The following is a 26,850-nucleotide window of genomic DNA, read 5'->3' on the forward strand; positions in this document are numbered from 1 at the left end:
GGCTTGAGCCCTAGAAGCTTTTACCATCTAGGCACAAATCTAGGTATCCTCTTCTGCCCTGGTGGGAGGTGATACCTGTTGCTGGGAACTCCTGTGACTGGCAGTCGTGGTGGTTTTAGGGGCAGGATGTTTCAGTTGCGAGGAAAATGGATGCCCATCGGAGCAGGGATCCAGTGCTATAAAACATGTCTGCAAACTCAACCCTTAACACTATGTGATGTTGCAAAGGGTCTGGCTGGAGTCAGCAGTGCTTCTCCTTGCCTTCATGCAGCCAGTGCATTAGGATAGTCCCTGTTCTGTTTGAACTTCAACACCAGAATCTGCAGCTGAGCACAGTTCATTTTAGTGGTTTAATAACCCATAAGAGACACATCCAGGAAGGGCTTTGTTTTGCACTGTATGAGGGCCACATTTCCCTTTCCTGTTCCTAGGAAGGAAGTGTCAGGGGTGACTTGAAATATAAGAGGAGGAGGATTCAGTCTCTCCTTGCAGATGCCAGTCCCCCCACCCCTGAGAGGTCCCTCTCCAGTTTGCTTTGTGCACTGTCCTGCTTACTGCAGAGCTGTTGATCTACCTGGGATGTGCAGCAAAGGTCAAATGCCTTTCCTCACAGCTGTGTGTGGACCTTGGCCTTGCAGCCTGTCCTTGCACACAGGGCACTGCTGTCACAGTTGTGTACTGTGAAGAGCTAAAGATCCTATGTCAGACATCATGTGAGAGGTCACAGAATCACAAAGTATTCTTAGTTGGAGTGGACCCACATGGATCATTGAGTCCAACTCTTTAAGTGAATGGCCCACGCAGGGATTGAACCCATGGTGTTATTAGCACCATGCTTTAACCAATTGAGCTAATCCCAGTGTAGAAGCCTTTATTCCCTCTCCAAAATTTAAAGTCATGATTAAATACTAGCTGAAAAACTAGAAATCAAGAGGTAACATTTTCCAAATTATGTGGTGTTATAAAGTTGTTTTGAGAGGCCAAGCTCTCCTCTGCTGGAGTGGGCACCTCTGGTCTAGTCACTGCACTGGTGCCATTTCCCATGTTGATGGCACCAGAGGAGACCATACCCAGGGTCCTGGGGCAAAATTGCTGTCTTGCAGGGACCCCTTAACTCTTGCTAATAGTAGTAACTTCAAGGAACTGAAGCAGCCTCTGCACTTTTCTGCCTGTTGCTCCTGGCTGCCTGTCCTTGCTTCTTCATTGCAGAGCAGGGTAGTTTGTGTGGCTGCTGCAAAAAGACATGATGGGTATCTAAGGGGGGGCAGCAAGCAAGGAGAGAGGGCTCAGCTTGGGTCAAACAGCTCTACACGTTTGGCAGTTGGTGATCATCATCAAGCTGATGCACTTCCAGGTTGCTGTTGGGTTTACTCCCATTATCATTAGATGTTCATTTCTGAGAGTGCTTTGCAGTGGTTTGGAGTTGCAAGGAGGGGTTAAAAAGCCATTTCTGTCCCCAGGGCATGCAGCACTTCCCAGGCAGTGCAGCACATTGAAGCCAGAAGCTCCTGCATGCCTGTCCTTTTCTTTGGGTGTGGGAGGGGAAGCCGAGGACAGAGGTCCCTCAGCACATGATTATTCTGCTCAGGTTTATTTTTAACTAGGGAACCTGTTCACGTTGTGCAGTGAAATGTAGGAGACAACTGGGTCAGTCTGCTCTGCAGCAAAAGAGACAGCTCTCCTGACCTTTGCAGACCAAATGTATGGGATTACTGTGGAGTATTTCTCATTACACCTTGCTTCTGCTCCAACATTCAGTCTTGCTGTTTAGTGTGTTTTTTGTGCCATTGCAAAAATTCTCTTAATCTTGCAATTCCTTGACTAGAGTTTTTTCCCTGTACCAGGTACTTAAAGAACAAACTAGAGCAACAAAGAGACCTCCCATTTATGCAGTGCAAACCAAACTGAGTGTTAAATGCATGGAATCATCCACTTCGAAGGAAGGAAGAGTGGGTTCTGGGTGGCATACAAACACTTGCAGCACCTAGCAGGGCATTTGAGTTGATGCTTCCATGTGTTTCATGTGTTTTCATTTCATGTTGCTTAATAGCTTGTAAAAAGCAATATCCTCCTATGAGACTATAGCACAATTTAAGTTACAGTTTTATGGGAATAATTACAGCCTGAGGAAAAGGAAAAATGATGACTGTAAGGTCAGTCAGGGTGAGAGCTGCCCCAGAATTAAATCCACTGCTGTTCCTGAACTGCTAAAGTGTTGAGAAATGAATGTCCTTGTGGTTGTATCTGCACTGAGACTAACCTGGAGTCCATCCTTGCTCTTCATTCTGACTCCAACATGCAGTTATGGCCTTTCCACCAGAGCTTAGCACAGCAGGCTGAAGCCCTCATCCATGTGTTCTGGACAGATGAAGTGCTGAGGGAGTAAATATACTGAAATTCTTCCTAGTTACTCCAAGTGCAACTCCATCTCAGCAGTGGGATAGATGGGATTTGAGGGTCTGTCACCTATGTGCCTGCTGCCAGTGAGGTGAGAAAGCTTGGTGTGCTGCTTCCTGCTCCTGGGGGCTGGGGTGAGTGGAAGCACTTCCTTCCTTGCAGCAAAGGGACCAGAGGCACTCCATTCAGAGCCAAGGGACCAGCTACTGTGGAAGGGTAGCTTTGATGGAAGTGTTTGCAAATATCCAACAGCTGGTGAAGGCCTGTCCTAAGCCCTAGCCTGTCCTGCTGGGTCTGACGACATCTCAGCCCAGTACTAAAGGTTAGGGGGACAGTTCAGTAGTTTTTCATACTATGAGGGTTGTTCCAGGAGAGGAGTTAAGGACAATGATGCAGAGACCTTCAGCACAACTGTTAAGTAATGTTGTTGAAAGTCGAACAAGGGATAAATACAAGGAACAGGGTGAAAGCAATGGCAAGAGCTGTTCTTGCTGGGTGCCAAGAAGGCCCGTGGGTGGGTCCTGCTGGGCCATGAAAATGGTCTCCTGTGGGGGAGCTGCAGGTCCTTCTCAGGCAAGGTTGTTCACCTGCACCCTCTCCTACGTTCATGCAATGAAACAGCCTGGTTTGTGCCCTGTTAGGGATTTAGTACTGGCTCTTGCTTCTGGGCTCTAACAGTGTCAATGGCTCTTTGTGTTGAGCAGGGACCAGCGCATCAGCCAGGATGTGGAGAGGTTCTGCAGGCAGCTCAGCTCCATGGCCAGCAAGCTTGTCATCTCACCCTTCACACTGGCCTACTACACATACCAGTGCTTTCACAGGTAAGGATGTATCCTGGTCCTGCTTGCACACCTCTTTTCGGTGTTCTGTTTTTGGAGCCTGCCACCCATGTTACAACTCCCCAGACAGATATTTGTACACATGGGTGAGTGGTCTCTACTCTCTGAAGAGAATTCTGCCTTGGGGATGCTGGGATGTGCAATGTTGGCCCGCAAACTTCTGTGAAAGCCAAGAGAGGTGACAGCTTAGGGTTCTGACTGCTTGAGCTTAATGGTACGGGAGTGTCCTTTTGCTTGGATTATTAGCTGACTTCTCTTTCTCTTCTGTAGCACAGGCTGGCTAGGCCCAGTGAGCATCTTTGGGTATTTCGTCATTGGGACAATGGTTAACAAAGTTTTGATGAGCCCAATTGTGTCTAAACTTGTGCAGCAGGAAAAACTGGAGGGGGATTTCAGGTGAGTCCCAGCAGAGCTGTGTTTTCACTGCCCCTTGGCAGCTCCTGTGAAAGCTTCTTTTTTGTCCCCATTCAGTGCTGTGTATATAGCTACTTCTCTTGTCTGTGACTTTCCCCACACTCAGAGAAGGCTACCTGTGCAAGGGTGCCTCAAAGTCAGTGTACTGAGCCCCTGCCAACCATTCACAGCCTTGTGTCATGGCAGGCAATGCCCTTTGGTTCAGTCTGACAGCTCAGTCTCCAGGCTGTTTGCCTGCTCCTTGTTGGTGCTTCTGCTAGGGATGTGTTGAAGAAAACTGCACATGGAGCTTCCTTGGGTGCAGATGCACGTTCAGTAAACTGTATCTACTGACAGAAATCAGGTGTCTGCTTCACCCCTGCCTTCACTGGGTTCCTAAAACAGCCTAGTCTTTCCATATGCTCTGTAACTCACCTCCTCCCCCTTGCTTGCAGTGTTGGCTGTGTGTGTAGCAGGGGCTTTCTAGCTTTTTCTGGGGCTCAGGGCATCCAGGGACAGCAGCATCAGCTGTTGTGGCACAGGGAACCCAGCCCAGGGCAGTTGGCTACAGTGATTTTATATGGTGGAGATGCTGGACTACCAGCAGACAGTAAGCCCAAGGGCTAAGATGATGTGTGCAGAGAGCAGGATACCAAACAAATACACCACTGTGCTGGCCCTGAATGATGGCACCTTGTGTTAAGCCTTGGTTTCTGGTGCCTTTCAAGCCTGTTGAGTATTTCTGTCAAGAGATGCGTCAGATCACTGCTCTAACATGCAAGACAAGTTTCCTCTAGGAATGGGTTTGGCTACATAATTCACTGAGCATTTATGCACAATTACAATGTTTTTTTGGTTGTACAGGTTCAAGCACATGCAGATTCGTGTCAATGCAGAACCAGCTGCTTTCTACAGGTTAGTAGTCTTAATTTCTTTGTATCCTCAAAAGGATTGTCCCAGTTCAGAGCATCCTTGTGGTGTTCACGTATCCCAAGGGAGCCCAAGTTCTGTGTCTGCAGCCAGAGCTTTCTGTCCCTTCCATTCCACTGCAGCATCATACAGCCCTGACACTCTGTTCTTTGCATTCTGTGCATCATCTGCAGAAATAATCCACAGCAACTGGAGACAACTGTTTCTCCTTTGCCTCCCTTCTAACATCCTCAGATGCAGATACAGATTTGGTGCTGGCTTAGAGACCATTACTGATGTTTTGCCAGGTCCTTGCCTGGAGGATTGCTCAAAGTCTTATTGCATCTGGTTCCTCTGAGGACTTGTTGCATGCTCTTTCTGGCCACATCCTGCTACTGCTAGCCTGCCTGTCTTCTGTGGGTGTGCTAGCTGCTACCTGGCCACCTTACCTCTGCTTGCTCCTCTTGGTCAGTCTGTGCCCTGACACTCCAAATGCTATACTGGTCCTCTGAATTTGCTCAGTGCCATTCACCCCAGAGCTGAGCACACTATCAGGAGCCCGGCAGCACCTCCGCATTTTAGTGATGCCCTGAAGCCTGTTGAGCTGCTACTTGGTTCACAGAAATATTGAGAACCCAGGAAAAGAGCCATGAATTTGCTGTAGCTTGTGTTGGAGTGGCAGGAGGTTGTTGTTGCTTCTCTCTTGTCATGAGTCTGCCTTTGCCCTGCATGTTGTCAAATTGCACTTCTTCCAGGAATTGTAGCACCTGTCCTCTCTCTGGTCTTCCCTGCCTGTGATCTGTATTTGGCTCCTTCATGCTGTAATGTGTGGGCATTTCAAGTATTTTGGTGCTGTCCCCACAGTGGTTTGAGTCAAAATCACTGATATCATAACAACTTATGTTGACAGGCATGAAACTGCTTTAAGTAACTGAAATCAATCTTGGTTTGCACTGGCAAGTCTGAGTTTTTTTCTTGTGGACTGATTGATTCTTACTGGTTGGTGATAATTTTTTGTAATGAAAAGATACTCTAATTACATGCCCTTATTTAAGATGCAGTACTTTCCCTCACAATCTTGAACTTTTTTTTTCTATTACTAAGTAGAAAATGGAAAGTGGATTATTATACCAGAAAACAGAATGTCTTGGTTCAGTACAGTGTTTTAGTAGAAAAGCTTCACTTTATGTGAAACTATATCTTAACTGAGTGGCACACAATCAGGCCTTTTCATGGTATGCATCGTAATTAAAAATAAAGGAATTTTTTAAAAGGTTGCATTTCTAGAATCCTGCAAGAGGAAGAGCATGTGGTGAGTGGATGGTTTTGATTGCTCGACTTCTCTAGCTTGTCATCTTGTCCTCTTAAGATTGTCCAACCATTGTTTTGGTAAAGAAAGAAACAGAAGCAGAGCACTGCCACCTTTTTTACTTCTTTTGTTACTAAGCCTTTGGCAAACTTGCTTTAAAAGTGAAGTGAATGCGAGGAAAAGAGGAAATACAGCAATCTCTCCTCATCTGCAACAGAATAATAGCTCTGGTCTGCAGTTCCTTTCTCATCTTTAACTCCTTGTATCCAAGGCTTTGTCCTTTCCTAATACATGGACAGCAAAGATTGCAGCTCAGTAGTTACCTGAGCTGTATTGTAAGGCAGTAATGCCAAACTGAATTCTAACCAGACGCATTTTTGAGAAAGAAAATGTATTTTTCTATGAACTGAGAATCTTCAGAAATGAGACTTCAAAAATCTGAATTTGGATGTTTTTGTGCTGCTTCTGGCCTTATCTTCTTGGGCCCTAGCGACTCCTCTGTTACATAGACCATGGTGGGAGTGTGGTTTTTGTAGTAGGCACAAGCCTGTGTTGGATGTCAGGGGCAATAGCTGCCATGGTGGGTGGGAGTCTAAAGTGAGATGTGGAGCTCTCTCTGCCTTTTGCCACCTGAGGGCAGCCCAGGCCTTGCAAAGCAGCAGAAGGAGCTGCCACGCTTGCTTAAAGGTGGTGGTTTAGAGATGTCTCCTTGCTCCTGACGCAGCCTGGCCACTGGAGCATCACCACTAACTTGTGTGGTGGGTGGCCTGATGGAGATGGCCCTGGGAAAGGGGGAGTTGTGGGGCTGAGGTACCCACACTGGGGGTTGCACTGCTCAGGACTTGCCTTTGTCCCATTCCTGTGGATTGGGGAATGGGAAGAGGTGGACTGAGGCTGCTGGCCATGCAGGCCATGTGGGCTGATTATCACCCCCTGGGCTCTCCTCTGCCCTCTCCGTTCTGGCTCCAGCTGTGTAGCAGTGCCATCCCTCTTTTCCAACCAGGCTGTGTTTGGGAACTGTGTTTGACCTGGTGTATGTATTGCTTCAGGCTGGAGCCTCGCTGACAGTGTCTGGGCTGGCTTCACTTCCTCCTGCTGCAACAGCAGCAGCCTTGGGCTCTGGGAGAGATTTTCAGGACTTCTTGCTTCAGCCAGAGTTCCTTGATGATACTCTTCAGGAACGCAGTCCTGGCTGTTCAGTTCCTGGTCAATAAAGAGCTTGTTAGTTGGAGGCAAAGGTGCCAGGCCTGTTCCAAGCTTCAGTTTTAAAGCACATGGTCCTGGGATGTCTGTGGCATGTTGCAATGTTATTTTTACAGGGCTGGGCGAGTGGAGCACATGCGCACAGACCGGAGGCTGCAGAGCCTACTGAAGACCCAGAGGGAGCTGATAGGCAAGGAGCTGTGGCTATACAGTGAGTGGGCAGTTTGGGGGGGTGAAGTGGGGTGTGTGGTAACTCCATTGTGGTGGCCCACAGGCTGGGGAACTCTACTGGTAGAGCAGTTGGGTGGGTGCTGTATTTTCTTCTGCGTCTTGCTGGTGCATGAAAGCCCCGATGGTGAACAGAGGGTGCCTCCTGCAGTGCTAAATGGGAATCCTGTTGTGTAAAAGCCTCATAAAGAGGTAAAGTTGTGGAGGACCCAGAATCTGGCTTTTCGTGGGTCAAGTGTTCAAAGGCCAAGAAAAGAGGGAAGGGCTTGAGATTTGAGGACTGTATATGTGGTTAGGAGATGTGGAAACTTCTTTCCAGTAGAGCCTGTCCCTTAAGCGTAGTTGTCCCCTGAAAATATCCCTTCTTCCTTTTTTGCTGAGTCCAGGTTTTGGCTTTAAATGACCCCTATAAAGACAGCACTTCCTGATCTCAGCAGCATAGTGAGCTTCTGAGCAGTGTATGGGAGGGAGAACCCTGAAGAGAAGCGTCTCTGAGAATTTGGGATCTTAAGTCTTTCTGCCTGTTGTGTGCTCCCAAGACACACTTCATGGCAAACCAGCTCACCCCAGAGCTTCCTTTTTGCCCTCCCCTCCTGTTTACTGTGAGTCAGTCAGGCCCCTGACTGAAGCGTAGCAACAAGCAGGCAAAGCGGCTTTAGCCCCATAGCAGTCCCTGAGCTGTGTGTCTGGATGATGTTTCTCTGCTCAGGGGCCTGCCCTAAAGTGCTTTTTGCTTGGCAAATGGATTTTCATTCTGATGCTTGTGCTATCCTGCAAAATGGGTTTTTGTGCTCTGATGTGCTCTGGTTCATCATAAAGGGCTGAGGCAAGAGCATGGCTCTTCCTCTGTCTGGGCTCAGGGTCAGCACTTGGGCCTGGCTGGGACAGAGGTTTCTACTTTAACTCACTGTCTTCTTTCAATGTGCTTGTGCCCAGTTGGGATCAACACCTTTGATTATCTGGGCAGCATCCTGAGCTACGTGGTCATTGCCATTCCCATCTTTTCTGGGGTCTACGGCGACCTGAGTCCAACAGAGCTCAGTGCCCTTGTCAGCAAGGTGAGCTAAGAGTGATCTCTGTGACCCCATTGTGGAGGGTGAGCAGGCACTGAGGATGGAGGTTTCATGTGGGGCTGGTGGTCCTGGGGCTAGATAACCTGCAGCACGTGATCTTCAGGTTAGACTGTCCCTACCTACCATGTCATGGAAATGGGAGCTTGTAGCCAGCTGGTATATGATTAACTTGGGGGTGAGAACTGTCAAGGACACATCTACATAAGTGTTTCCTACCTCAGACCTCTGTGTCTAAAAAAACCTGGGAGGTCGGGAAGTCTGTGGTTTTCAGCAGTGCAGGTGAGGATGGGGTCTGCCCAGTGCTGTGGGTCTGGGTTATGCCCTGGGCTACTGCCCATGGTGAGCCTGGCCACCAGTGAGGCTGAGCTGGCTTGCATTCACGTTCCTGACCTGACTCGTTACCAGATACTCAAAACTGCCTTGTGATGGAGAATGCAGAGCTAAAAATAGCGAAGTGGGCACTGCAGGCTGAGACACCCTGCTCTGAACTATATACGGAGCTGAGAGAGCGTTGGTGGCATGGACCCGTGTGACTTGGGCTAGCATGCTGGGCCCTAGGCAGGCCAGCAGGCACTCTGCAAACACCATCCCTGGGTGACAGGACATGTGTCCACCTGGCAAAAACTGCTGTACTGAGCAGGGAAGCCCTGCTTCTTTCAAATGTGGTCATCTTCACTCCCACCACCCTGGGTGATTTCACCACCCCTCATTCATCTTGCTGAGACAGCTGATGTGGCCTGTGTGGACTCCTTGGCTGCCTCCTTGGAGTCATGGAATAAGGGTCAGGATCCCACCTCAGCACTGACCTGTACTCTGGCATGTGATTTCTCCCCAGAATGCCTTTGTTTCCATCTACCTCATTGGCTGCTTCAGCCAGCTCATAGATCTCTCCAGCACTGTGACTGATGTTGCTGGCTACACACACAGGTGAGCTTATCTGTGGGCACATCTCTGGAGGAAAGGGATGTGCAGGACAAGACTCTGCCCAGGTCTGTGCTAAAAAAAAAAAGAAACGGTTGCTCTTATGCAAGCATGGGCAAGTGTGGATATTGTGAAGAGGCTGCTGGAATTGTCCTGGCATTCATGCAACCTCCTGTGTGTCTAGGATTGGTGAACTGCAGGAGACCTTGCTGAGCCTTGGCAGAAAAAAAAATGGTAATTACTCAGAAGCCAGAACCAGTTGGGATTTGGACAGGTGAGTCGCCTCTCAGCAACTGGCTGGCTTGCAGCTTACATGCCAGAGTGTGGGGTTGCCATGGGATGGAGGTGGCCCTTGGTGTCACGGTCTGTTGCATGCATTTGGTTGGAGCAGGCAGTGCACACTGTGAATTGTCATTCCCAGGGTGTGTGGGGCAGAGCTGCTGTCACAGTGCCACAGGAGGTCTAAGGTGCCTGATCTTTGCCAATCTCAGTGTGGTTGCTTACCCCTGGATTTCTCGTTCTTTGTCTTGGTGGTGGCCCAGCAGCCATTCTGGGGAGGACCCAGCGCCAAGGGACACAGCTTTCCTTCTGGAGCGAGTGACACTCTCAGTACCCTCATCTGGCAAGCTGCTCATCAAGGACTTGAGCCTCAAGATCTCACAAGGAAACAGTGTGATGATTGTGGGAAACACTGGTACAGGGAAGACATCTCTCCTGAGGGTCCTCGGAGGACTCTGGGAGAGCACACAGGGTAAGGACTGCTACTTGCCTCAGCCTTCTCTTTCTCACCCAAGGCTACCCCAAGTTTGGAAGGTGGCAGTGTGGCAGTTTGTGAGGCCAGTGCCACCATGTGATGGTGAATGTGTCACTGATCCACTGATTTGAGCCACCCATCTCTGTCACAGTCTTTGGCTCTCACTGCTTTGCCCTGTGTTGCAAACACACTTTGTGGGGTCTTGTTGGCTGCTTCATGGGACAGGACTACACAGGGCAATGGGGAGTTGCTGCATGGTACTGCAGGTGTGATGAGTGTCTCTGTGCAGGGAGCATCAGGATGCTGACCTGCTTTGGCCCCCGGGGAGTGGTGTTCCTACCACAGCGGCCCTTCTTCACGGATGGAAGCCTGCGTGAGCAGGTGAGCCCAGGGTCTGGCTGTGCTCTGACCTCAGTTCTGCTCCAAGCTGTGGTCATGCCCTGCAAACCCATGGGGTGCAGACAGACCTGCAAGAGGGAGAATGGCTGTAGCTGCTCCTTCCCTTGTGCCTGAGTTCGTGCTTTTGCGTCTCTGATGGACAGTGTCCAGCTTCCTCTGACATGGTTTCTTTTGCTCTCTTAAACAGGTAATCTATCCCCTGAAGGAGATCTATCCACTTTCAGGTTTGTGAAAATCCATTAGAGCAATTAACCAATGCTGTGGTATTGGCTCACTGTCCTGTACCCAGTGCAGCTTCTCCCCTGCCATGTCCCATCAGGAACACTCATCCATTTTGCTTTTGTTGCTCTGGTGTTCCCTAGAAGATTAGTGTGTGCTAAGGTCAACTCCGTGTCCCCTCCCTTTTGTGAGGGAGCGTACTTACTTGATAAGAAGTTGCTCTCTTAGTACAATGAGGACAAGCTGGCCGTGCTCTTCCTGCTGTGCTGGACATGATGTATGTTGCTGTTGGGATACATCTGATTTGTTTGGTACAGCCTGACTTTCAGCAAGCCATGTTTGCCTTCATCTCATTTTTAATCCACCTCCATCTTTTACCGTTCCACTTGTTCAAAATGATGCCCCAGGGCTTCACACACTGTCGTGGTCAGAGTATGTGGATCCTTTTTTCTCCCCTACACTCTTTCAAAGCCAGACCACATGTGGTCTGCTGTAACTTGGAGATGTTCAGCAGTGTTACCTGCTGCTTTCAAATGCTTGGGAGTCACAGTCTTGCTGAGAGTAACTACAGCCATCATCCACTGTTGTGGCTCTCCAGCAGCTTCAGAGAGGTCCATGGCAGATGCACAGCCCTTCTACTCAACTTCCATAGATGCTGACTGTACCAGCTCAAGTGTATGTTCTGCTCCACAGCTGACTCACCCTGAGGTTTTTCTCTTCCCACATAGGGTCCTTTTGCCAACTGTTACCTGAACCCCATTCCCATGGCTCCACCACTTGCAGTGTGCAGTCTCGGCTCTAAGAGAGCAACTGTTGGGCAGGGCCTTGGCAGTTGGAGCCTGGATCCTTGTGTTCTGGCTGTGGCCGTGGACTGAGGCAAATCTCAGGTGTATCTGTGGAGCCCAGCTACCTCCTGGCATGATGCTCACGGGCATGATTAACATTTTTAAGGAAGGTCAGGTTTTGGGGCTATTTGTGCCAAAGCCCAGGGTCCGGTATAACTAAGTGGTCAGGTCACCTACATTGCACCTCAGGAGATCCTCCAGTTCTTCGCTCCTGTCCCACCAACTCCTCCATGCAGCAGTGGCCTCAGCACACATTGCTTCTGCTGTATGGCTTTCTCCCTAGGGTCTGCAGATGATGAGAGGATTGTGCAATTCCTGGAGCTGGCTGGGCTGGTGAGTCACTGGTAGCACTGCTGCCTTCTTTCCTGGTACCACCAATGAGGGAAGAAGGGATGATTTTTTGTGGCAGTGCAGCGTGACTGTGCTGAACTTATGTGGGGACGTTGTCTGTACCTGGGACACAACTGTCTATGGGACAGACAGAGGAGGAGAGATAAAAGTGGGGAAAGGGATACTGGCAAGAAGGAGGTAGTTATGCTCAGGGCCATAGGCTGACAGGGTTGGGGACTGTGTTCAAAAATCTGCTGTGCTCTCCCTAGACTGATTTGCTGGCAAGGGCTGGAGGACTGGATGAGCAGGTGGACTGGAACTGGTAAGGGATCTCACTGTCTGTGTGAATTTGGGTGATTTCTGAGTGGGGAACACTTCTAAGCAGATGCATATTGCTGCTGGATGTATCTGTGTCAATCTGTGTCCTGTGAGATGTGGACACTGTACAGGAGCAAAGCCTTCATGCCCCAAGCATCTATGCCAACAATCACCAGCTGTGGTGTTCTGCAGGCAGCTGACTGTGTACAGGGGTGCAGAGCCAGTCCCAGCATGGAGGGGGGCACAAGGGACACACAGGGACAGTTATTTGCTGGTCTCTGATATCAGAAGCCATAAGATTTTCAGCAAACGAGCTCTGTTTCTTGAGGGAGGTGTTGAATCTCGACCCTGCTGCAGGTATGACATCCTGTCCCCGGGGGAGATGCAGAGGCTCTCATTTGCACGACTCTTCTACCTCCAGCCAAAATATGCAGGTGAGTGACTGACTACAAAAGAAAAGAGGGGGGGAAAAAAAGGCAAGGCTTTTGATATATAGAGAAGCTGGTACAGAGACAGTGAAATCCCTTTTGTGCTAGGAACATGCTTTGTCTTGGCCATTATTTTATCAGCATAGCACATAGAGGATTCATTTGTGAAATGTGAAAACCTTTCATTATCTCTGTGGAGGGTGGTACATCAAGAGGCCGTATCTAAGACATTTTCTTTTTAGGGGACTAGTGATTAATGTTCATGGTCCACATCCAATGGCACCAGAAGAAGAACTTTGTCATCCTGCTCTCCAGTTGCTGTGTAAAGAAGTGCATGTGTTGAGGAGTGTGGCAGCAGCTGTCATATCTGAAGCTCGTGAACATCTGTAGGGTTGTGAGGCAGTATGAAAAGTTTGGCCCTGATGTGGCAAAAGAAGACAAGGAGCAGTGGGAGAAACAGTCCTGAGAGGCCACAGAAGCATCTGTGATTAGCTAATGGGGCCAATTCCTTAGTCTCTGCTGGGGGCTTGGGCTGAGAATTTGTCATGAGGGCCAGGTTGGATGTGCGTAAACAGAGCCCGTGTCGGTAGCAAGTTAGTACATGTAAGTACCTCTCTTTTCCCTGAAGCCTGTAGCACGGCTCAGTGCTGTCTGGGCAGAAGGAACCTGTGGATTGCAAACTAAAAGCTGTAGAGATTATTTGAATTTATTTGCTTCAGGTCTGTAGTATTTACCCCTAATGGGCAGGAAGGTGCCACAGGCCATCCTACATGCTCTATGTAGGATCTGTACTGGAAGAGTGCGCTGGCTGCTGTTCAGCCTGGCACTCTGGCACATGGTCTGCCTGGAGAAGGTCACGTCTTGGCTTTCACCATGATGGGGATGAGGCAGTGGCTGGCAGCTGTTGAGGGAGAGGAATGAGGTGAATGGTGTGGTTTGGATGGATTCAAGCACTTGAGGGGAAGGACAACTTTCCTAGTTGACTGACACCAGCTGTGCCAGAGGAATACCAGAGTCCTTACGTTTCTCATTTGCCTTCTGCAGATACTCTTGGTGAACTCCAGTTAATATGTGAAATGTTCTTGGGAGATGCTGCTCTTGCCTACAGGAGATGTCTGGTTGCGAGAGGATTTGTGGGGCTTATGACTTTTCTTTCAGTGCTAGATGAAGCCACCAGCGCCTTGACAGAAGAGGTGGAGCATGAGCTGTACCGTCTGTGCCTTCAGCTGGGCATGACACTGATCAGTGTGGGACATAGACCCAGCCTGGAAAAGGTGAGACAGGGAGGCAGAGCTCCATGCCTCCCTCGTGGTGGCAAGATAGAGGAGGTAGAGAGGGTCTCTGGTGAGCAGAGGGGAGTGACTAAGGCTGGACGACCTTACTGTGGGTGGACCATGCTCTTCTAGAGATATCCGTCAATGTTGTGTTATTGAATTGCAGTTCCACAGCTGGATTTTGAAACTTCATGGGGAGGGAAGATGGGAGCTCACTCGATGTGAGAAGATGAAGCGTCTCCCTTCTGGGGAAGGACACTGAAAAACGTGCCTTTGTCTGGCCAGCTACAGAACCTGCACACGTGTGGGATAGCTCTCAACAGCAGACATGGAGCTGCCAAGCCAGCAGCTGTGTCAGTGAGGGATTCAAACAGTGCAAGACCAGTTCTGGATTTCGCTGATGGACACAGAGCATGTCTGAACTCATGGTGTGGAGTTCTGCCAAGAGTAGACACAACTGTGTCATCCTTCTCCCAGCCGCCTCCTGGCTCCCTGGCTCTCATGGGAGAAAGGAGATGAGCTGCTAGGCCCTGAGAGAAGATCCTGCCTCATGGGTCTTGTAGAAACAATGGCCAGAGAAACCTCCACTTAGTCCAGGATGCAGTGGTGTGAGGCTAGAATGCAGCCTTCTTTTCTGCCCTCTGTGCCTTGCTAGGAGCTCTGTCTTTGATACACAGCAGAGCTGTGTATCAAAGAACAGATTTATGTACCTTGTGGCTCTGTCAAGAATTGTGTTCCCCAGCGGGAGACAAGGGGAGAATGCTGGCACAGAGAAGGGGCATGTCTCTGCTCTCCTTGTAACACATGGCTACAGGTGAAAGGAACATTTTTGTATTAAAATCCGGGGCCTGTTTTCAAACTGTTTTTATGGAGAAGAGTCAATATTTGTTAACCAGACTGCTGCGTGTTTTCTTTCTGGGGTTTGCTTTGGAGGAGATGTTTGTATATTGGCAATGGTCCTGGACGAGACTATTGCTGAAAAGCAGAGCAGAGGTAGGAGTAGTATCCCTGTCCAGGGCTGGAGATCCTGCCTGCTGCTACCTCTGCAGCTACTGCAAGGCACAAAGAGCCTCAAGGAGGGCTTTTTGCCCTCTGCTTTCATGGGAGGAAACAGCTTGTCTCCCCTTACTCTTCTGCCTATGATGCGTCATGTTCTCTCCGCTGTCTACATAGGTGTGTGGAGACAGGTTTTGAGGGTCTCTGTGTTGTGGAGAGGTAAGTCCAAGATTGCAGTGGAGGTGTGATCCGAGCACTTACTGGCCACTGCTTGCTTAGTGGCTTTTTTGGATGTTTCTCTGGTTTTGCAGTGAAGGAAGGGGAGGTGGCTGCTGGCAGAACCAAGCTAGTGGCTCTTCTGCTGCTCCACAAGGTGCTTGTGTCCCTCTATGATCTGCTGCACAACCTCATGGTCATCCAGGGTAGTTAGGTCCCCAAGCTCACTGGCCTTGTCCTCCACAATTTTCCGCAGCACCCGACGCATAATCTTACCCGAGCGTGTCTTGGGCAGCCGGTGTGTGACCTGTGATGGGGAGGAGCAGAGTCAAGGCTGAGGGAAAGGGCTTGGCCAGTCTGCCAGTGGGGGTGTTGGACCAGTTTGCTTGTGTTACCTGAACATAATCTGGAGCTGCGTACTTAGCAATCTTCTTTGAGATGAGCTCCTGTAGCTCGGCAGCAAGAGACTCCTGTGTGTAGCCACTGTCCTTCTTCAGCACAACAAACACGTAGGCTCCTGATAGAAGGACCACCAGGTTACTGAGCACTGTGCATACCATGCCCCTAAGACCCTGCCTGGATCTAGTGCCAGGAGAGTCCCTCTTTGCTGGTAGCCTCAGGGGATGCTCTGTAGCCAGAACTGTGAGTGCTTTTGGCCACACAAAAGCACTGCTGCTGCCACCTTATGCAAAGCCTAGCTGGTCTGTAGTGCAGGTGCAGGTTGTGATGGCTGCGCTGAGATCCCTGCTAACACACTCTATGGTGTGGACACAGCATTGCTACCAGTGCCACTTCCCACTGCAGTGCCATAGCCCCAGAAGAGATGTTTTGGGGCATGAAAGAAAGCATCTTACCTTCTCCCTTGATCTCATGTGGGTAGCCAATGACGGCAGACTCTGCCACTGCCACATGGTGATTCTGGAAGAGAACAGGGCAGGGGTTTGACTGAGTGCTTTTGGCAGGCTGGCTGCCACCTGGGAGCTGCCCTGACCTCACTTGGCTGCTGCAGCCTGCAATAATGCAGAGACACAAGGAAGGGCCTCAGGTGGCCTCTGCCCTTTTTGCTTCCTGCCTCAGTAGGTCTGCAAACACTAGTATTTTCCCCCTGCCCCTGACTGCTTTAGGCTTGCACCTTGTAGACCTTGTTCTGTGCCTCCAGGTTGCTCCACCAGGTCCCACAGATGCTCCTCTTTAACATGTCAGATTGCTGCTTTGGGATTCATGCACTTACACAATCAACACTATCAGTCTTTGTCCCTCCCTTGCTGCAAAGAGCCAGAATGGGAGAGAAAAGGCTGGAAAGCTGTTTCCACAGGCGAGACTTTGTATGACTGTTCCCTGCTGCCACAGCAGCAACATAGTTCTGTCTGGGTTTTTCAAAGAGGCCTTCTGAACACACCAGTGCACCTTTGCTGTATCCTTGGATGGTTTTACCTCCCACCCACACCTCTTACCACAACATCCTCCACCTCTGCAGTGCCCAGCCGGTGTCCACTGATGTTAATGATGTCATCCAGCCGTCCTGTTATCTGGTAGTAGCCTTCACTGGTACGATACACACCATCCCCAGTGAAAAAAAACCCTGCAGTGGCCAGAACCATACCACAGTCACTTGTTGCAGGGAGCATGTGAGCTGCTCAGCAGCCATGCTCTCACCTTTCCCCTCCTCCTCTCTTTTGGCTGCAGGTCCCATGTATTCTGCTTCTTCCTCAACTGCTCAGGGTAAAGGTGCCTACCTTCCTTGTTAGTCTTCTGCCTCTGTTGGTACCAGCTCTATCATCAGGCTCCTGCCCTCATTCTGCAGTGTACTGGCTAATGCCCTGCCTCTCTCATCACCACGTGCTGGGAGCACTTTGCTCCAGTGTGGGTGCCTGTGGTGTTGCTGCTTCTCCTCTTTGCTTCACATCAAGACACACACACTCTTGGGCTTGCTTAGTGCCTCTGGGTGAGTCACAGAGGCTGACAGAGTTTGCAAGAGATGCAGCAAGAGGTCTGTCTGTGCTCAAGGGGACTCGGGGCAGAAGGACACATCCACTGCCTTAAAACAATGTGTGATCCAGTTGGTAAGCTTGGTGAGGGGCAGTCCTGTGATATCAGGCCTGGGGAGACGAAAAGCCTCAGTACTGTGGAGGGTCTCTGGAAGAACAAAGCAGCAGTACCAGCTCTCCTGAATCCTGCCTCCATACAGAAAGCCAGCAAGTAGACCCAACCATAGCCAACCAAATGTGCGCAAGTGTCCTGCCACGTGTTTTCCTTACCTGGATAAGGAGTCAGGTAAGTTTCCAGAAATCTCTTGTGGTCATTGTAAATGGTTCGTGCCATGCCTGGCCAGGCTTGTGAGATGCAAAGAGCTCCAGAGACACCATTTTCCAGAAGGACATTTCCCTGTAAAATAGTTACCTTTTAGTAACCATGGCTGAAGGTACTTGGGATGTTTAGCTACTGCCCGTTTAACAACCCTGTGATGGAAATGTCAGGGAGGGCAGTGAGGAGGGTCCTGTGCTCCTCACTTCAACAAGACAGGCTTAGTCTCTCCCAGCATATGTCTGCAACAAACTGCCTCCCATAGTGGGATGCCAGGCCCCTCCAGGGAGACTGCCCAGCTACCTCACCTTGGAAAGATGTGCCAGGGAGCCCAAACACAGCCTCTCTTACCAGGACTGGGAAAGCTAGAAAACAGCTCAACTTCTGCACTAGTTGGAAGACCCCGTTTGTCCCTTTCCAGTAAGGAAGGTTGCTGTCTAGCAGAGATGAGCAGGAGAGACATGCTTACAGATCTCCACTCCCATCAGCAAGTACGTACTGCAAGCACCTGGCGGAGAGGGGGCTGAGCCAGGGCCTGTACTGCTGGTTATAAATGTACCTTGTCATCCAAGAGGGAGGGGCTGATCCCAAAGAAAGGTCTCATAGCCATGCCTGGAAGGATTTCAGCTCCAGGATTAGAAGGACGGGGTGAGATACAGATGCCTCCTGTTTCTGAAAGAAAAGAAACTGCAATGCTCATCAAAGTCAGAGACAAGAAGAACGCCAAGTAGCACTTCTTGGCCAACAGCCTTTGCCTTGTCCCTTACTACACACTCAACAGGCTGGGGCTGGCTTTGCCAGAGAGCTGGGGAAGGAACTTTGCAGAAGGATGATTGTCCTCATTTAGTTCAGCAGGGGTCTGCTGAGATGTACCCTCAAATTCCCATATTTGTCCCCTGGGTTAGCTTTAAAGGCCATTTTTCTCTTACATTTGGGTGCGCATGGGCCTTTACTGCCTTGCTCATACAAGACTGTCAGCAGCAACCATTATCGCTTGGCCAGCAAAGCAGCAGGTCACTCCTAAAGCCTGGGAGAGCAGAAGCTGGAACAAGGAATCATATGCATCTCACCAGTTTGCCACCAAGTGTCCACTACTGGACATCGTGTCTCGCCGACCACACGGAAGTACCATTCCCATGCCTCCTTGTTGATGGGTTCCCCCACTGCAAGGAGAAAGACAAGGGGGCAGAGCTGAAAGACCAGGTTTAGGACAGAGCTTCCCAGGTCCTGCTTGTGGAGCCATCCCCAAATAGTGCAGTCTCTTGATTTTAGGGTCTTGTGTGCTGCTGCTCTTGGCATTTGTGGGAAGAGGCACAGTGTGATGCCCAAGGATTTGCTGCTCCAGCCCGTGCTGCTGCGCTTACCTGAGCCAAGCACTTTAAGAGAAGAGCGGTCATACTTCTTCACCCATTCATCGCCGTATCTCAGGAGCAGGCGGATGGCAGTGGGTGCCCCATAGAACTGGTTAATTCTTAACCTCTCTACTGTTTCCCAGTAGCGGCCTGGAATGGAAACAGGGCCAGTAAGCATCCACGCAGCCCAGCACCAAGGCAAAGAAAGAAGAGGTGAGAGCAAAGGCTCTCCGAGCAGTGCCAGGATCCTCAGCCAAGTTAATCCCATGGTGGGCTGGACAGAAGCAGTTCTGGAGCAGCAGCAGCCCCTTTTTCTTCACATCACATAGCTCTGCTACCGTTCCCTCTGCAGGGAGGGAGAAGGAGTAACAGCTCCACCCCTGGAGAAGCAGCAGTGGTGTCTTTTGCAGAGGACAAGACTCTTCCCCTTGCAGCTCTCTGCTGGGCACAGACCACAGTCTGCTGCTGAGGCAACAGAGCCTTTGCTGCTCATGTCCTGGCATCAGGCTGCCAGCTCCCTGCCTGCTGTGGATCTCAGGGTACTGTGGAATGTCCCAGCTCCCCTGAGTCACCTCACTCACCAGGGTTAGGATAGACGGGAGTGCTCTCAAAAAGGACTGTGGTACCACCATTGCAGAGGGGGCCGTAGACCACATAGGTGTGTCCCGTGATCCAGCCAATGTCTGCCACACAGCCAAAGATGTCCCTGTCCTGATAGTCAAACACGTACTGAACAAGAGAAGAAAGGCATTGAGGGGTTTCACCTGGGCCTGCGCCCCTGGCAAGGGGCACAACAGGGAGCAGTGTACTCTCTGTCAGCCCTAACATGATTGTGTTCTTCTGTCTTCCTACCACCCCTGCAGGACCACCTTCTTCTTTCAAAGAGCTTTTAAAAAAAACCCAGAAAAATTAATTAATTAAATAAAATTGAAGTTAACAAAACAAAACTGTGAAAGTGCAGGAGACAGACACTTAAGAAAAACCCCCCACAGCCAAATTTGCTCTTTTCCAGTAGGGAGAGATACAGCCTCTCTATTAATAATTGCTTGGAGATGCGATGAGCAGAGGTGGGGAGACTGCTGTGCAGCTTCAGGGAGCCAGAAGAAATGCATGGCAGGGGTTCACCTGTTCAGAAGTCATGCTCCATGCTAGGATAGCCACCCTGTGTTCCTTTTGCTGGTATCTAGCTAGACAAGGCTGATCCAAGTATTCTGTAGCATCAAAACAGAACCTTCTGGGTAAGGAAGGTGCCTCTGTACTTACATGACCATGTGGAAGGAGAGGAGTTGTAGGCAAGGGCAAAGTGGTAGAGGACTCCATGAGCCTCCTGTAGGCACTGCTGGACTCCAGACGGACAGTAAACACTCAAAAACCCCTGAGCTCAGCAAGGAGCCCAGCACAGGAGCAGTGACGCAGCAAGCAGAGGGACCATGTGATGCTTTGGCCCAGAACAACCCCAGCCTGCCCACAAGAGTTGGAACCTGTCCATCTCAGCTGGGTGAGTGCAGTGCTGTGCCTGCAGGCAAAAAGCAAAACAAGCTCTTCTTCCCACTGCCCCATTTATTCCTTGTGAGACCCTTGGCTGCAAGGCTGGAACATGAAGGAATGATGACTGCCCTGTGCAGAGCAGAGCTGAGTGCTGTCATATTGGCAGCAACACAGCTTCCTAAAGCACTCTTCTTCTTCATTTCATTTACTCAGTGCCAGGAAAGCTTCCTAGGGGCCACTCTCCCACTAGTCTATCACTTCTTGCTGTCTCCTGTGATTTCTGTGATTTCAGACCCTCTCACTTCTTGCTGACTTCCATCTGGGGCTCTGGGGCCTCAAGTGTTCCGAGGTGCCATAATGGAAGCTTCTCCTGGTTCCTCTGTCTCTTTTTAGTGGAGCAGTGAGTTATGGTAGCAGCAGTCTGCCCCATCCAGCTGAGGGATCTGAACCTGTCAGCCCTGTGTCCAGGTTTGCAGTGCTCCTGGGAGCTAACATGGCCACATGCTGCTCACCCCCTGCATTGCTATTCTGGAATGATAGCCCTGGCTCTTGCAAACCTGCTCTGATGGTCTTGAGAGGGTCACCCATCACTCTGGGCACAGCTTAGCTCACAGGAAAGCCAAGGGCTTCCACACCTCTGGCACACACCCCAGGAGGAATGGCCTTCAGCACTCCCAGCTGACAGAGAAGTCCCAGCCAGCCCTGAGCTTGCTTTGTCACAGGGTGTGTGGTCTGAGGCGCTACTGGAACTGCAGTCACGCTCAGGAAGAGCCAGATCCAAAGCTAAGAGACTGTTCAGGTAAGAACTCCCTCTTACATGGGACCTCATATTATGTCACTAAAATGCTCCTTGCAACCACTCCTGCAGCCAAATGCATCTCTGTGCTGGGCTCAGTGCCCTTTTATCTAGTTCTAAGTTTGCTTTGGGCATGTGTTGTGGTTAAAGACTTTCATCTTCCCAAAGATGACCCACACTCTTCAGATATAGACCCTTTGTCATGAAGGCACTCACCAGCTTTTACAGTTGTCAAATGTGCTCCTCCCAGGAGCACTGCCTTTGATCTCCCATCTGAGTTGAGGTAGTTACACTTAGGAAAAGCAAGCCACAATTTCTAGGAACAAATTGGCTTCGTCCTCCTAACCCAGTAATATAAAATTACTCTTGCAAGGCTGAGCATCCTATCCAATGGTTCTGTTTAGTATAGGACAATGAAAGAAAGAAGAAAGACAAGAAGGTAGCTCAGAGCAGTATGTGTTTGGGAGACCCTGCTATGGAGCACTATCTGTAGGCAGATGTGGTCTGCTGGGGCTTGGAGGGCTTCCCAGAGGCTTTGCACTGGATAAAGATGAGCTAATAATACAACAAGGAGCGTGTCTATTCTCTGCACTGCCTATGAACTGCCGGCTCATGAGCACTTTGTGGCTGGGATCCATTACCTTGTGTGTGAGAGCAGCAAACAGCAAGTAACCAGCTTGGGAATGAACTAAGCCCTTGGGTTTGCCAGTACTGCCTGATGTGTAGAGAAGAAACAACATGTTTTCACTGTCCATGACAGCAGGCTCACAGCACACATCCTCCTTCATCATCTCCTGCAGGAAAGAGTACAGCAGTTCTCTCAGGGTCTCACAGCCTTCCCTTGTGTTGTCCTCATGCCTGCTTGTGCACCTCTCTCCCGAGTCTCCCTCTCCTCTGAGCACCTGTGCCACCCTGCTCCCCACAAACATCCTCCCTGCCTCTGCACCTCCGCTCACCTTCCTCAGCAGCCTGAACTCCCTTTTGCCTTGCTGAGCTGACAAGCCAGAGCAGACCTGCTGAGTAAGAAGCAGCTATTTTTATGCTGCCACTGCTCTGACTAGCACAGAAGTCTTCCAGGAAGCCTCTCTATCAATAATTGCTTGGAGATACAATGAGCAGAGGTGGGGAGACTGCTGTGCAGCTTCAGGGAGCCAGAAGAAATGCATGGCCACGGCTCACCTGTTCAGAAGTCACACTCCATGCTGGCATAGCCACCCTTTGTGCTATGGATAACAGGCACATGCCAAGTCTGCCAGCAGACCCATGTGTGACAGTGCAGTGGCAGTCAAAGGCTGGATTCACAAAGTAGGAGCCCATGTCTGGTATGTTTCTAGGTCCCTGTCCACCCTGCTACGTGCTCTGGCTTGCACTGCCTGCTCCTGACAGTGAAGGGCTGGTAGTATGGGAAGACACACCAGTCCTGATGGCTACTAGGACTATCCTGAACTTGTGTGCAGCTCTGACTGCCACTGCTGCTGTGGAACAATGTCCCCAGGTTGTGCCAATGCCAGCAAAACTGCCATAGCCAGGCAAAATCCTCTCTCCACCCAGTGTTCCTGCACCCAGAGCAAGCACTTTGCCCAGGAGAAGTGGCTGGGCAGCCTCTCACCTCCTCTAGTGGCACATCTAGGGCTGTCATGGGAACCTCGTTGGTGGTCCTCATGGAAACCAGAACCCGTTTCACTCTGGGGCACTGCTTCACAGCCTGGTCCACTGTCTTCTTTAGCTCGATAATCTTGCCACCTCTTAGCCCCTGGTTCACCGTAATCACAGTCTCTGACTGGGCTGCAGAAGACAGAAGAGCCACATAAGCAACTCTGCCCCTGTCCACCAGTCACAGAGCAGTTTGGCTCTACCATGACCTTTTGCCTCTCTCTCTGTCTCCCAGCCCTTGGTACCCATGTCCTTCATTTAGCAAAAACAGCAGCTTTGCATCTTAGTTTCCCATTCATTTCTGCCTGTGTTGCATCCCCTTACAGGAGACACTGTATCCCAGTCCTTCAGTCCCATGGAGGAAAGAGAAAACCAGTTCATCCCATGGGCTGGAAGGTAATTAGTGAGCTCATGCCATTTCTTGGGTTGCTAGTACCTGCTCCATGGCTAATACATTATGTCAGGATACCCTCAGAGAGCCCAGGGAGTCTTACTCAGAAAACCTTTGCCATCTACACAACCCTGAGCCCCCCAGCTGCCAAACCAACAAGCTCAGCAAGGGATATACGTCACTGTTACCCACTGGCTCTTACCATCCCGGATCCTGTCAGCGAGAGACTCTGCACTGAAGCCAGCAAACACCACAGCATGCACGGCCCCAATGCGGGCACAGGCCAGCATGCTAGCCACTGCCAGTGGGCATGGGGGCATGTAGATTGTCACCCTGTCACCCTGCTTCACCCCTTGCCGTTTCAAGGTGTTTCCCAGGCGGCACGTCAGCTCCAGCAGTTCCCTGCCCAAAGAAGCAATGACACAGTTAGAGACTTTCCTGCAGATCTTATCTGCGTGCATGAACATGGGGGGCTTCAGAGTCACAAGGACACAGCTGGTATCCCTACACACCCTAACCCTCCTCACTCTGGAAGACCATGAGAGAGCTGTAAAAATCAGTGAGAAGGAATGGAGAAGACAGCCTCTAACATAGGCCGTTATTTATGGAAAAGACATAGAATGATTTCTCTGCAACAACAGCCACTGGCAATTTCTCTAGCTCAGCAAACCCACAACACCTCAGCTGACTTTCCCAATGACAGCCTGCACATTTCTTACCAACCTGTACAACTGCTGTGACACGCTACCCTGCACAGCTGCAGGCTACATGTGAGAAGTTAGATATCTTTCCCCAAAACAGGATCTCGTGCTTTGCTAAAGCTGAGGTCAAATCCTTCAGAGCTTGTACCAGCAGGAACAACAGCTGTAGGAAAGCAGTGAGCAGAAAGATGCTTCTCCCAAGAGGTGTTCCTCACAGAAACCACAGCTTGGCTGTCAGTGAGTCATTTTATGGAAGGGCTCTCCATACAGGGGGATTGGCAGGGGTGGCTGCTCATATTTGTCGTGTGAGGCCTGAAGCCAAAGAGGACAGAGGGACTTGTTTTGTGTGCAGAGGGATTTACGTGAATTCTGTGGCAGTGACTCAGAGAGCAGGCAAATTAAGCTGGAAGGTGGGGGGCCCCAGACTAACCTAGCAGGGCTGGACAGGCAGCCCCCCTGGAGAGCCAAATCCAGCAGCACTGCTGACATGAGGATGAGCACAGGGTTTCTCAACACATTTGCAGCTGTGAATTTGGCCTTTCTTGCAGACCAGTTACCCAGAAGTTTAGATAACAGGAACCTGTGTGGAAAGGCACATGTATGCCTTTCCTGTGTGTCTTACCTGTAAGCATTACAGTGCTGCCCCAAGGGGCCTATACCTGCCTCCCCAGCTGGGTAGGGACTCTGCAGGGCCCAGAAGATTTGATCAGGAGGTGGGCTGAAGTTTCAGATCAGCAGAAGCAAGCCAACAACCACCACACTCTGGATCTGTGTGAAGGGATGCTGCATTCCCTCACATGACAGACATGAGCAGATCAGCCCTGTGCAGTGTTCATGCATGCTACAATGTGCCTCTTATATGTTGAGAGGTAATTACTGACCTGTATGTCACCCGTACCTCCTCTCCGGGTTCATCCTTCTCCCAGATTAAAGCCACTTTGTCCGGGGCTACATGGACATGACGGTCCAGACAATTCACTGGAAAGGAAAACCCAGCATCATTGACAGAGCAACCCTCAGTACATCTTACTTTTCATACAGCCAGCACTGGCAGTCCCATTTTCAGGTCAAAGTCAGGGCTGTGTGTGAATCTCCTCAGCGTTCACCTTGGGTAGCCTTTGTGCATACCAGCCAGGAGATCACAAGCACCATCCCAAGCCTGTTACGCTCCTCAGCATTCCAATACCTGCCAATCCCCACTATCAGCTTCCTCCTTTAACTGCGACCTCATGCAGTCCAGAGCAGAAAATGCCTGAAGTCCCTTTCGAGGTCACATCCCCAGTGCCCTCAGAGTGCTGGCAAACATTAACTAAGTCATCATTCCACTCAGTACTGCCTTGCAGCTGCCTCCAGGGTGAACTAGGGCAGTTTTTTAGTGGCGGTGCTCCTAAATAACAAATGTAGGGCAAAGGGAAGCTCTGCACTGGAAGGCTGCAGATTACATTTGTCCAAGATGGAAAAGAGCCAGGGTAAATACAGAGTGCACAGCCCCTGGCTTTCCAGGGACATTGTAAGCTGAGGCTTTGGCTGTAGTTCTTCCATGAAAAGTTTCCCACATTGCTGGCAGCTGCAGTTTCCTCAGAAGCCTTGTTCTGCTCTCTGTTTTCCTTAAACCTGCTAAAGTCATGGGATGATGCAGCAGCCCCAGTTTTCATACCACTTTTTTTCTCCTGACCATTTGAAGTTTTCCAGGAGAGAAAGAAACACATATAAAAGGAGAAACAGTAAGATGTCAAATCCCAAAGGCAAATAACTCTTGCTCTCTTTTTCAAATAGATTACGTAAGATTTTATTTTCTCAGAGGTCTGTCTCGTATTTTGAACACTGGGACCAACAGCACTGTGAGCAGGACACACTGTCACCAGCCCCTGTGTCTTCCCCTGATAGTCCCCCCTAAGGCAATAGCCCCAGTCCACAGAAGAGCCTCCCACAACAGTGGTGACAGTATGGCTCATTTCTCCTGCATTTTACTTTCTACAGATACATCTTGCCTTCACTGAGCAGGAATGACCCAGTGCAACCCTGCCTGCTGAATGCACAGGGTTTGATGTTACTACCTGTGGTCCTGCAGGACAGAGCTACTGCACTGCTGTGGGATCCACAGGGGCTGAGGGAGAGCCACGCAGCTCCCAGCACACACCAATCCAGCTGCAACCTCTCCAGTGAAACCCAGTTGCTTCCTTAGGGCCAGCCACAACCTTACACTACAGTCACTGCAGGACCAACTGGACCTTCTGGGGACCCCCCTCTCTCTAGACCTTTAACTCTGTGCTCTTCCATTACATTCCCAGGGCTGAAGCCACACACACAGAAACACCTGCAGGCACTTGGTAGGATCCCATGTCCATCTCCCTCCTTACCTGTCACATTCAGCTGCCCACCCAGGAACCAGGAGACTCTGCCCTGGCAGAAGTCACAGTCCTGGACAGATTGGAAGGGGGTGATCCAGGTGAGCCGGCTCCTTCCTAGTGCTCCCCAGAAGGTGTCACTCTGCTCCACTGACACCCTGTACAAATCTTGGTGGTCCTTGGGTCTGGGGAAGGCGACGGCTTCAGGCATATAGGCAGTGAGAGGCCCATGGCTCCAGGTTCTGGCAGCCACCAACCCAGGGGGGCATCTGGGAACCTGAGAAAGCACTTTGGAGCAGCAGGTCTTGGCCAGCAGCCTGGCCATCACTGCAGGATACCTGTCTCTCACTGAGCAGATGGGTGCCTGCAGCCCACAGAGCTGCTCCAGACACCTGGCCCAGGCAAGACTCAGGCCCCTGTGGAAGGTGGTGCTACGTTGTCCTGGGCTGACTGAACACAAAGCAGCTCTCTCACACAGGGAGCCCGGGCACCCCTTCTGCCCTGCCTTATTCCTCTCCTCCTCTCTTCCAGAGCACTATGGGAAAAAAGAAATTCAATCACTCTAAGGGAGGGGAAAGGGGTGGGCTGTAGAAATATTTGACTGAAAATAACCTTCATGCTTATCTGAGTCCTGACAGCCGTTCTTGAACAGGAGCCAGGTTAAGCATGTGCCTGGGCCAGGCTCTAACAGCCTGCTCCTGCTCTCCCAGGGCTGCACTGCATCCACAGACCCCTCTGTTTCATCCCCACTCACCTCCCTCTATTC

The 26,850-nt window shown here is 50.5% G+C and overlaps 2 protein-coding genes across 19 annotated transcripts in view; one reads left to right on the plus strand and one right to left on the minus strand.

Annotated features, from left to right (window-relative positions):
* ABCD4 (ATP binding cassette subfamily D member 4) overlaps positions 1-14,736 on the plus strand; it is a 16,283-nt gene extending 1,547 nt beyond the window's left edge. For 6 of the 18 annotated variants that reach the window (XM_048307721.1, XM_048307725.1, XM_048307724.1 and 3 more), the window contains 15 exons: positions 3,102-3,218; positions 3,507-3,632; positions 4,494-4,544; positions 7,167-7,261; positions 8,215-8,336; positions 9,187-9,278; positions 9,457-9,546; positions 9,815-10,023; positions 10,316-10,407; positions 10,613-10,649; positions 11,773-11,822; positions 12,089-12,141; positions 12,495-12,571; positions 13,610-13,839; positions 14,006-14,736. In XM_048307721.1, the coding sequence (XP_048163678.1) occupies positions 3,102-3,218; positions 3,507-3,632; positions 4,494-4,544; positions 7,167-7,261; positions 8,215-8,336; positions 9,187-9,278; positions 9,457-9,546; positions 9,815-10,023; positions 10,316-10,407; positions 10,613-10,649; positions 11,773-11,822; positions 12,089-12,141; positions 12,495-12,571; positions 13,610-13,839; positions 14,006-14,101 (1,537 nt within the window). In that variant the 3' untranslated portion in view covers positions 14,102-14,736. The other 12 variants (XM_048307734.1, XM_048307735.1, XM_048307723.1 and 9 more) reach the window with 10 other exon arrangements.
* On the minus strand, positions 14,688-26,623 carry LOC125327816 (acetyl-coenzyme A synthetase 2-like, mitochondrial). Its single transcript, XM_048307739.1, has 14 exons — positions 26,097-26,623; positions 24,618-24,714; positions 23,238-23,437; positions 22,601-22,776; positions 21,633-21,785; positions 19,289-19,436; positions 18,720-18,857; positions 18,426-18,518; positions 17,915-18,027; positions 17,310-17,436; positions 16,506-16,633; positions 15,906-15,969; positions 15,447-15,568; positions 14,688-15,358 (listed from the first exon to the last, which is right to left on the minus strand). Exons 1-14 carry the CDS (start codon positions 26,407-26,409, stop codon positions 15,182-15,184), a joined length of 2,049 nt encoding a protein of 682 aa, XP_048163696.1. The 5' UTR covers positions 26,410-26,623; the 3' UTR covers positions 14,688-15,181.
* Positions 26,624-26,850: the final 227 nt, after the last annotated feature.

This window comes from Corvus hawaiiensis, chromosome 6 (genome assembly GCF_020740725.1).
Source record: "Corvus hawaiiensis isolate bCorHaw1 chromosome 6, bCorHaw1.pri.cur, whole genome shotgun sequence".
Classification (NCBI taxonomy): domain Eukaryota; kingdom Metazoa; phylum Chordata; class Aves; order Passeriformes; family Corvidae; genus Corvus; species Corvus hawaiiensis.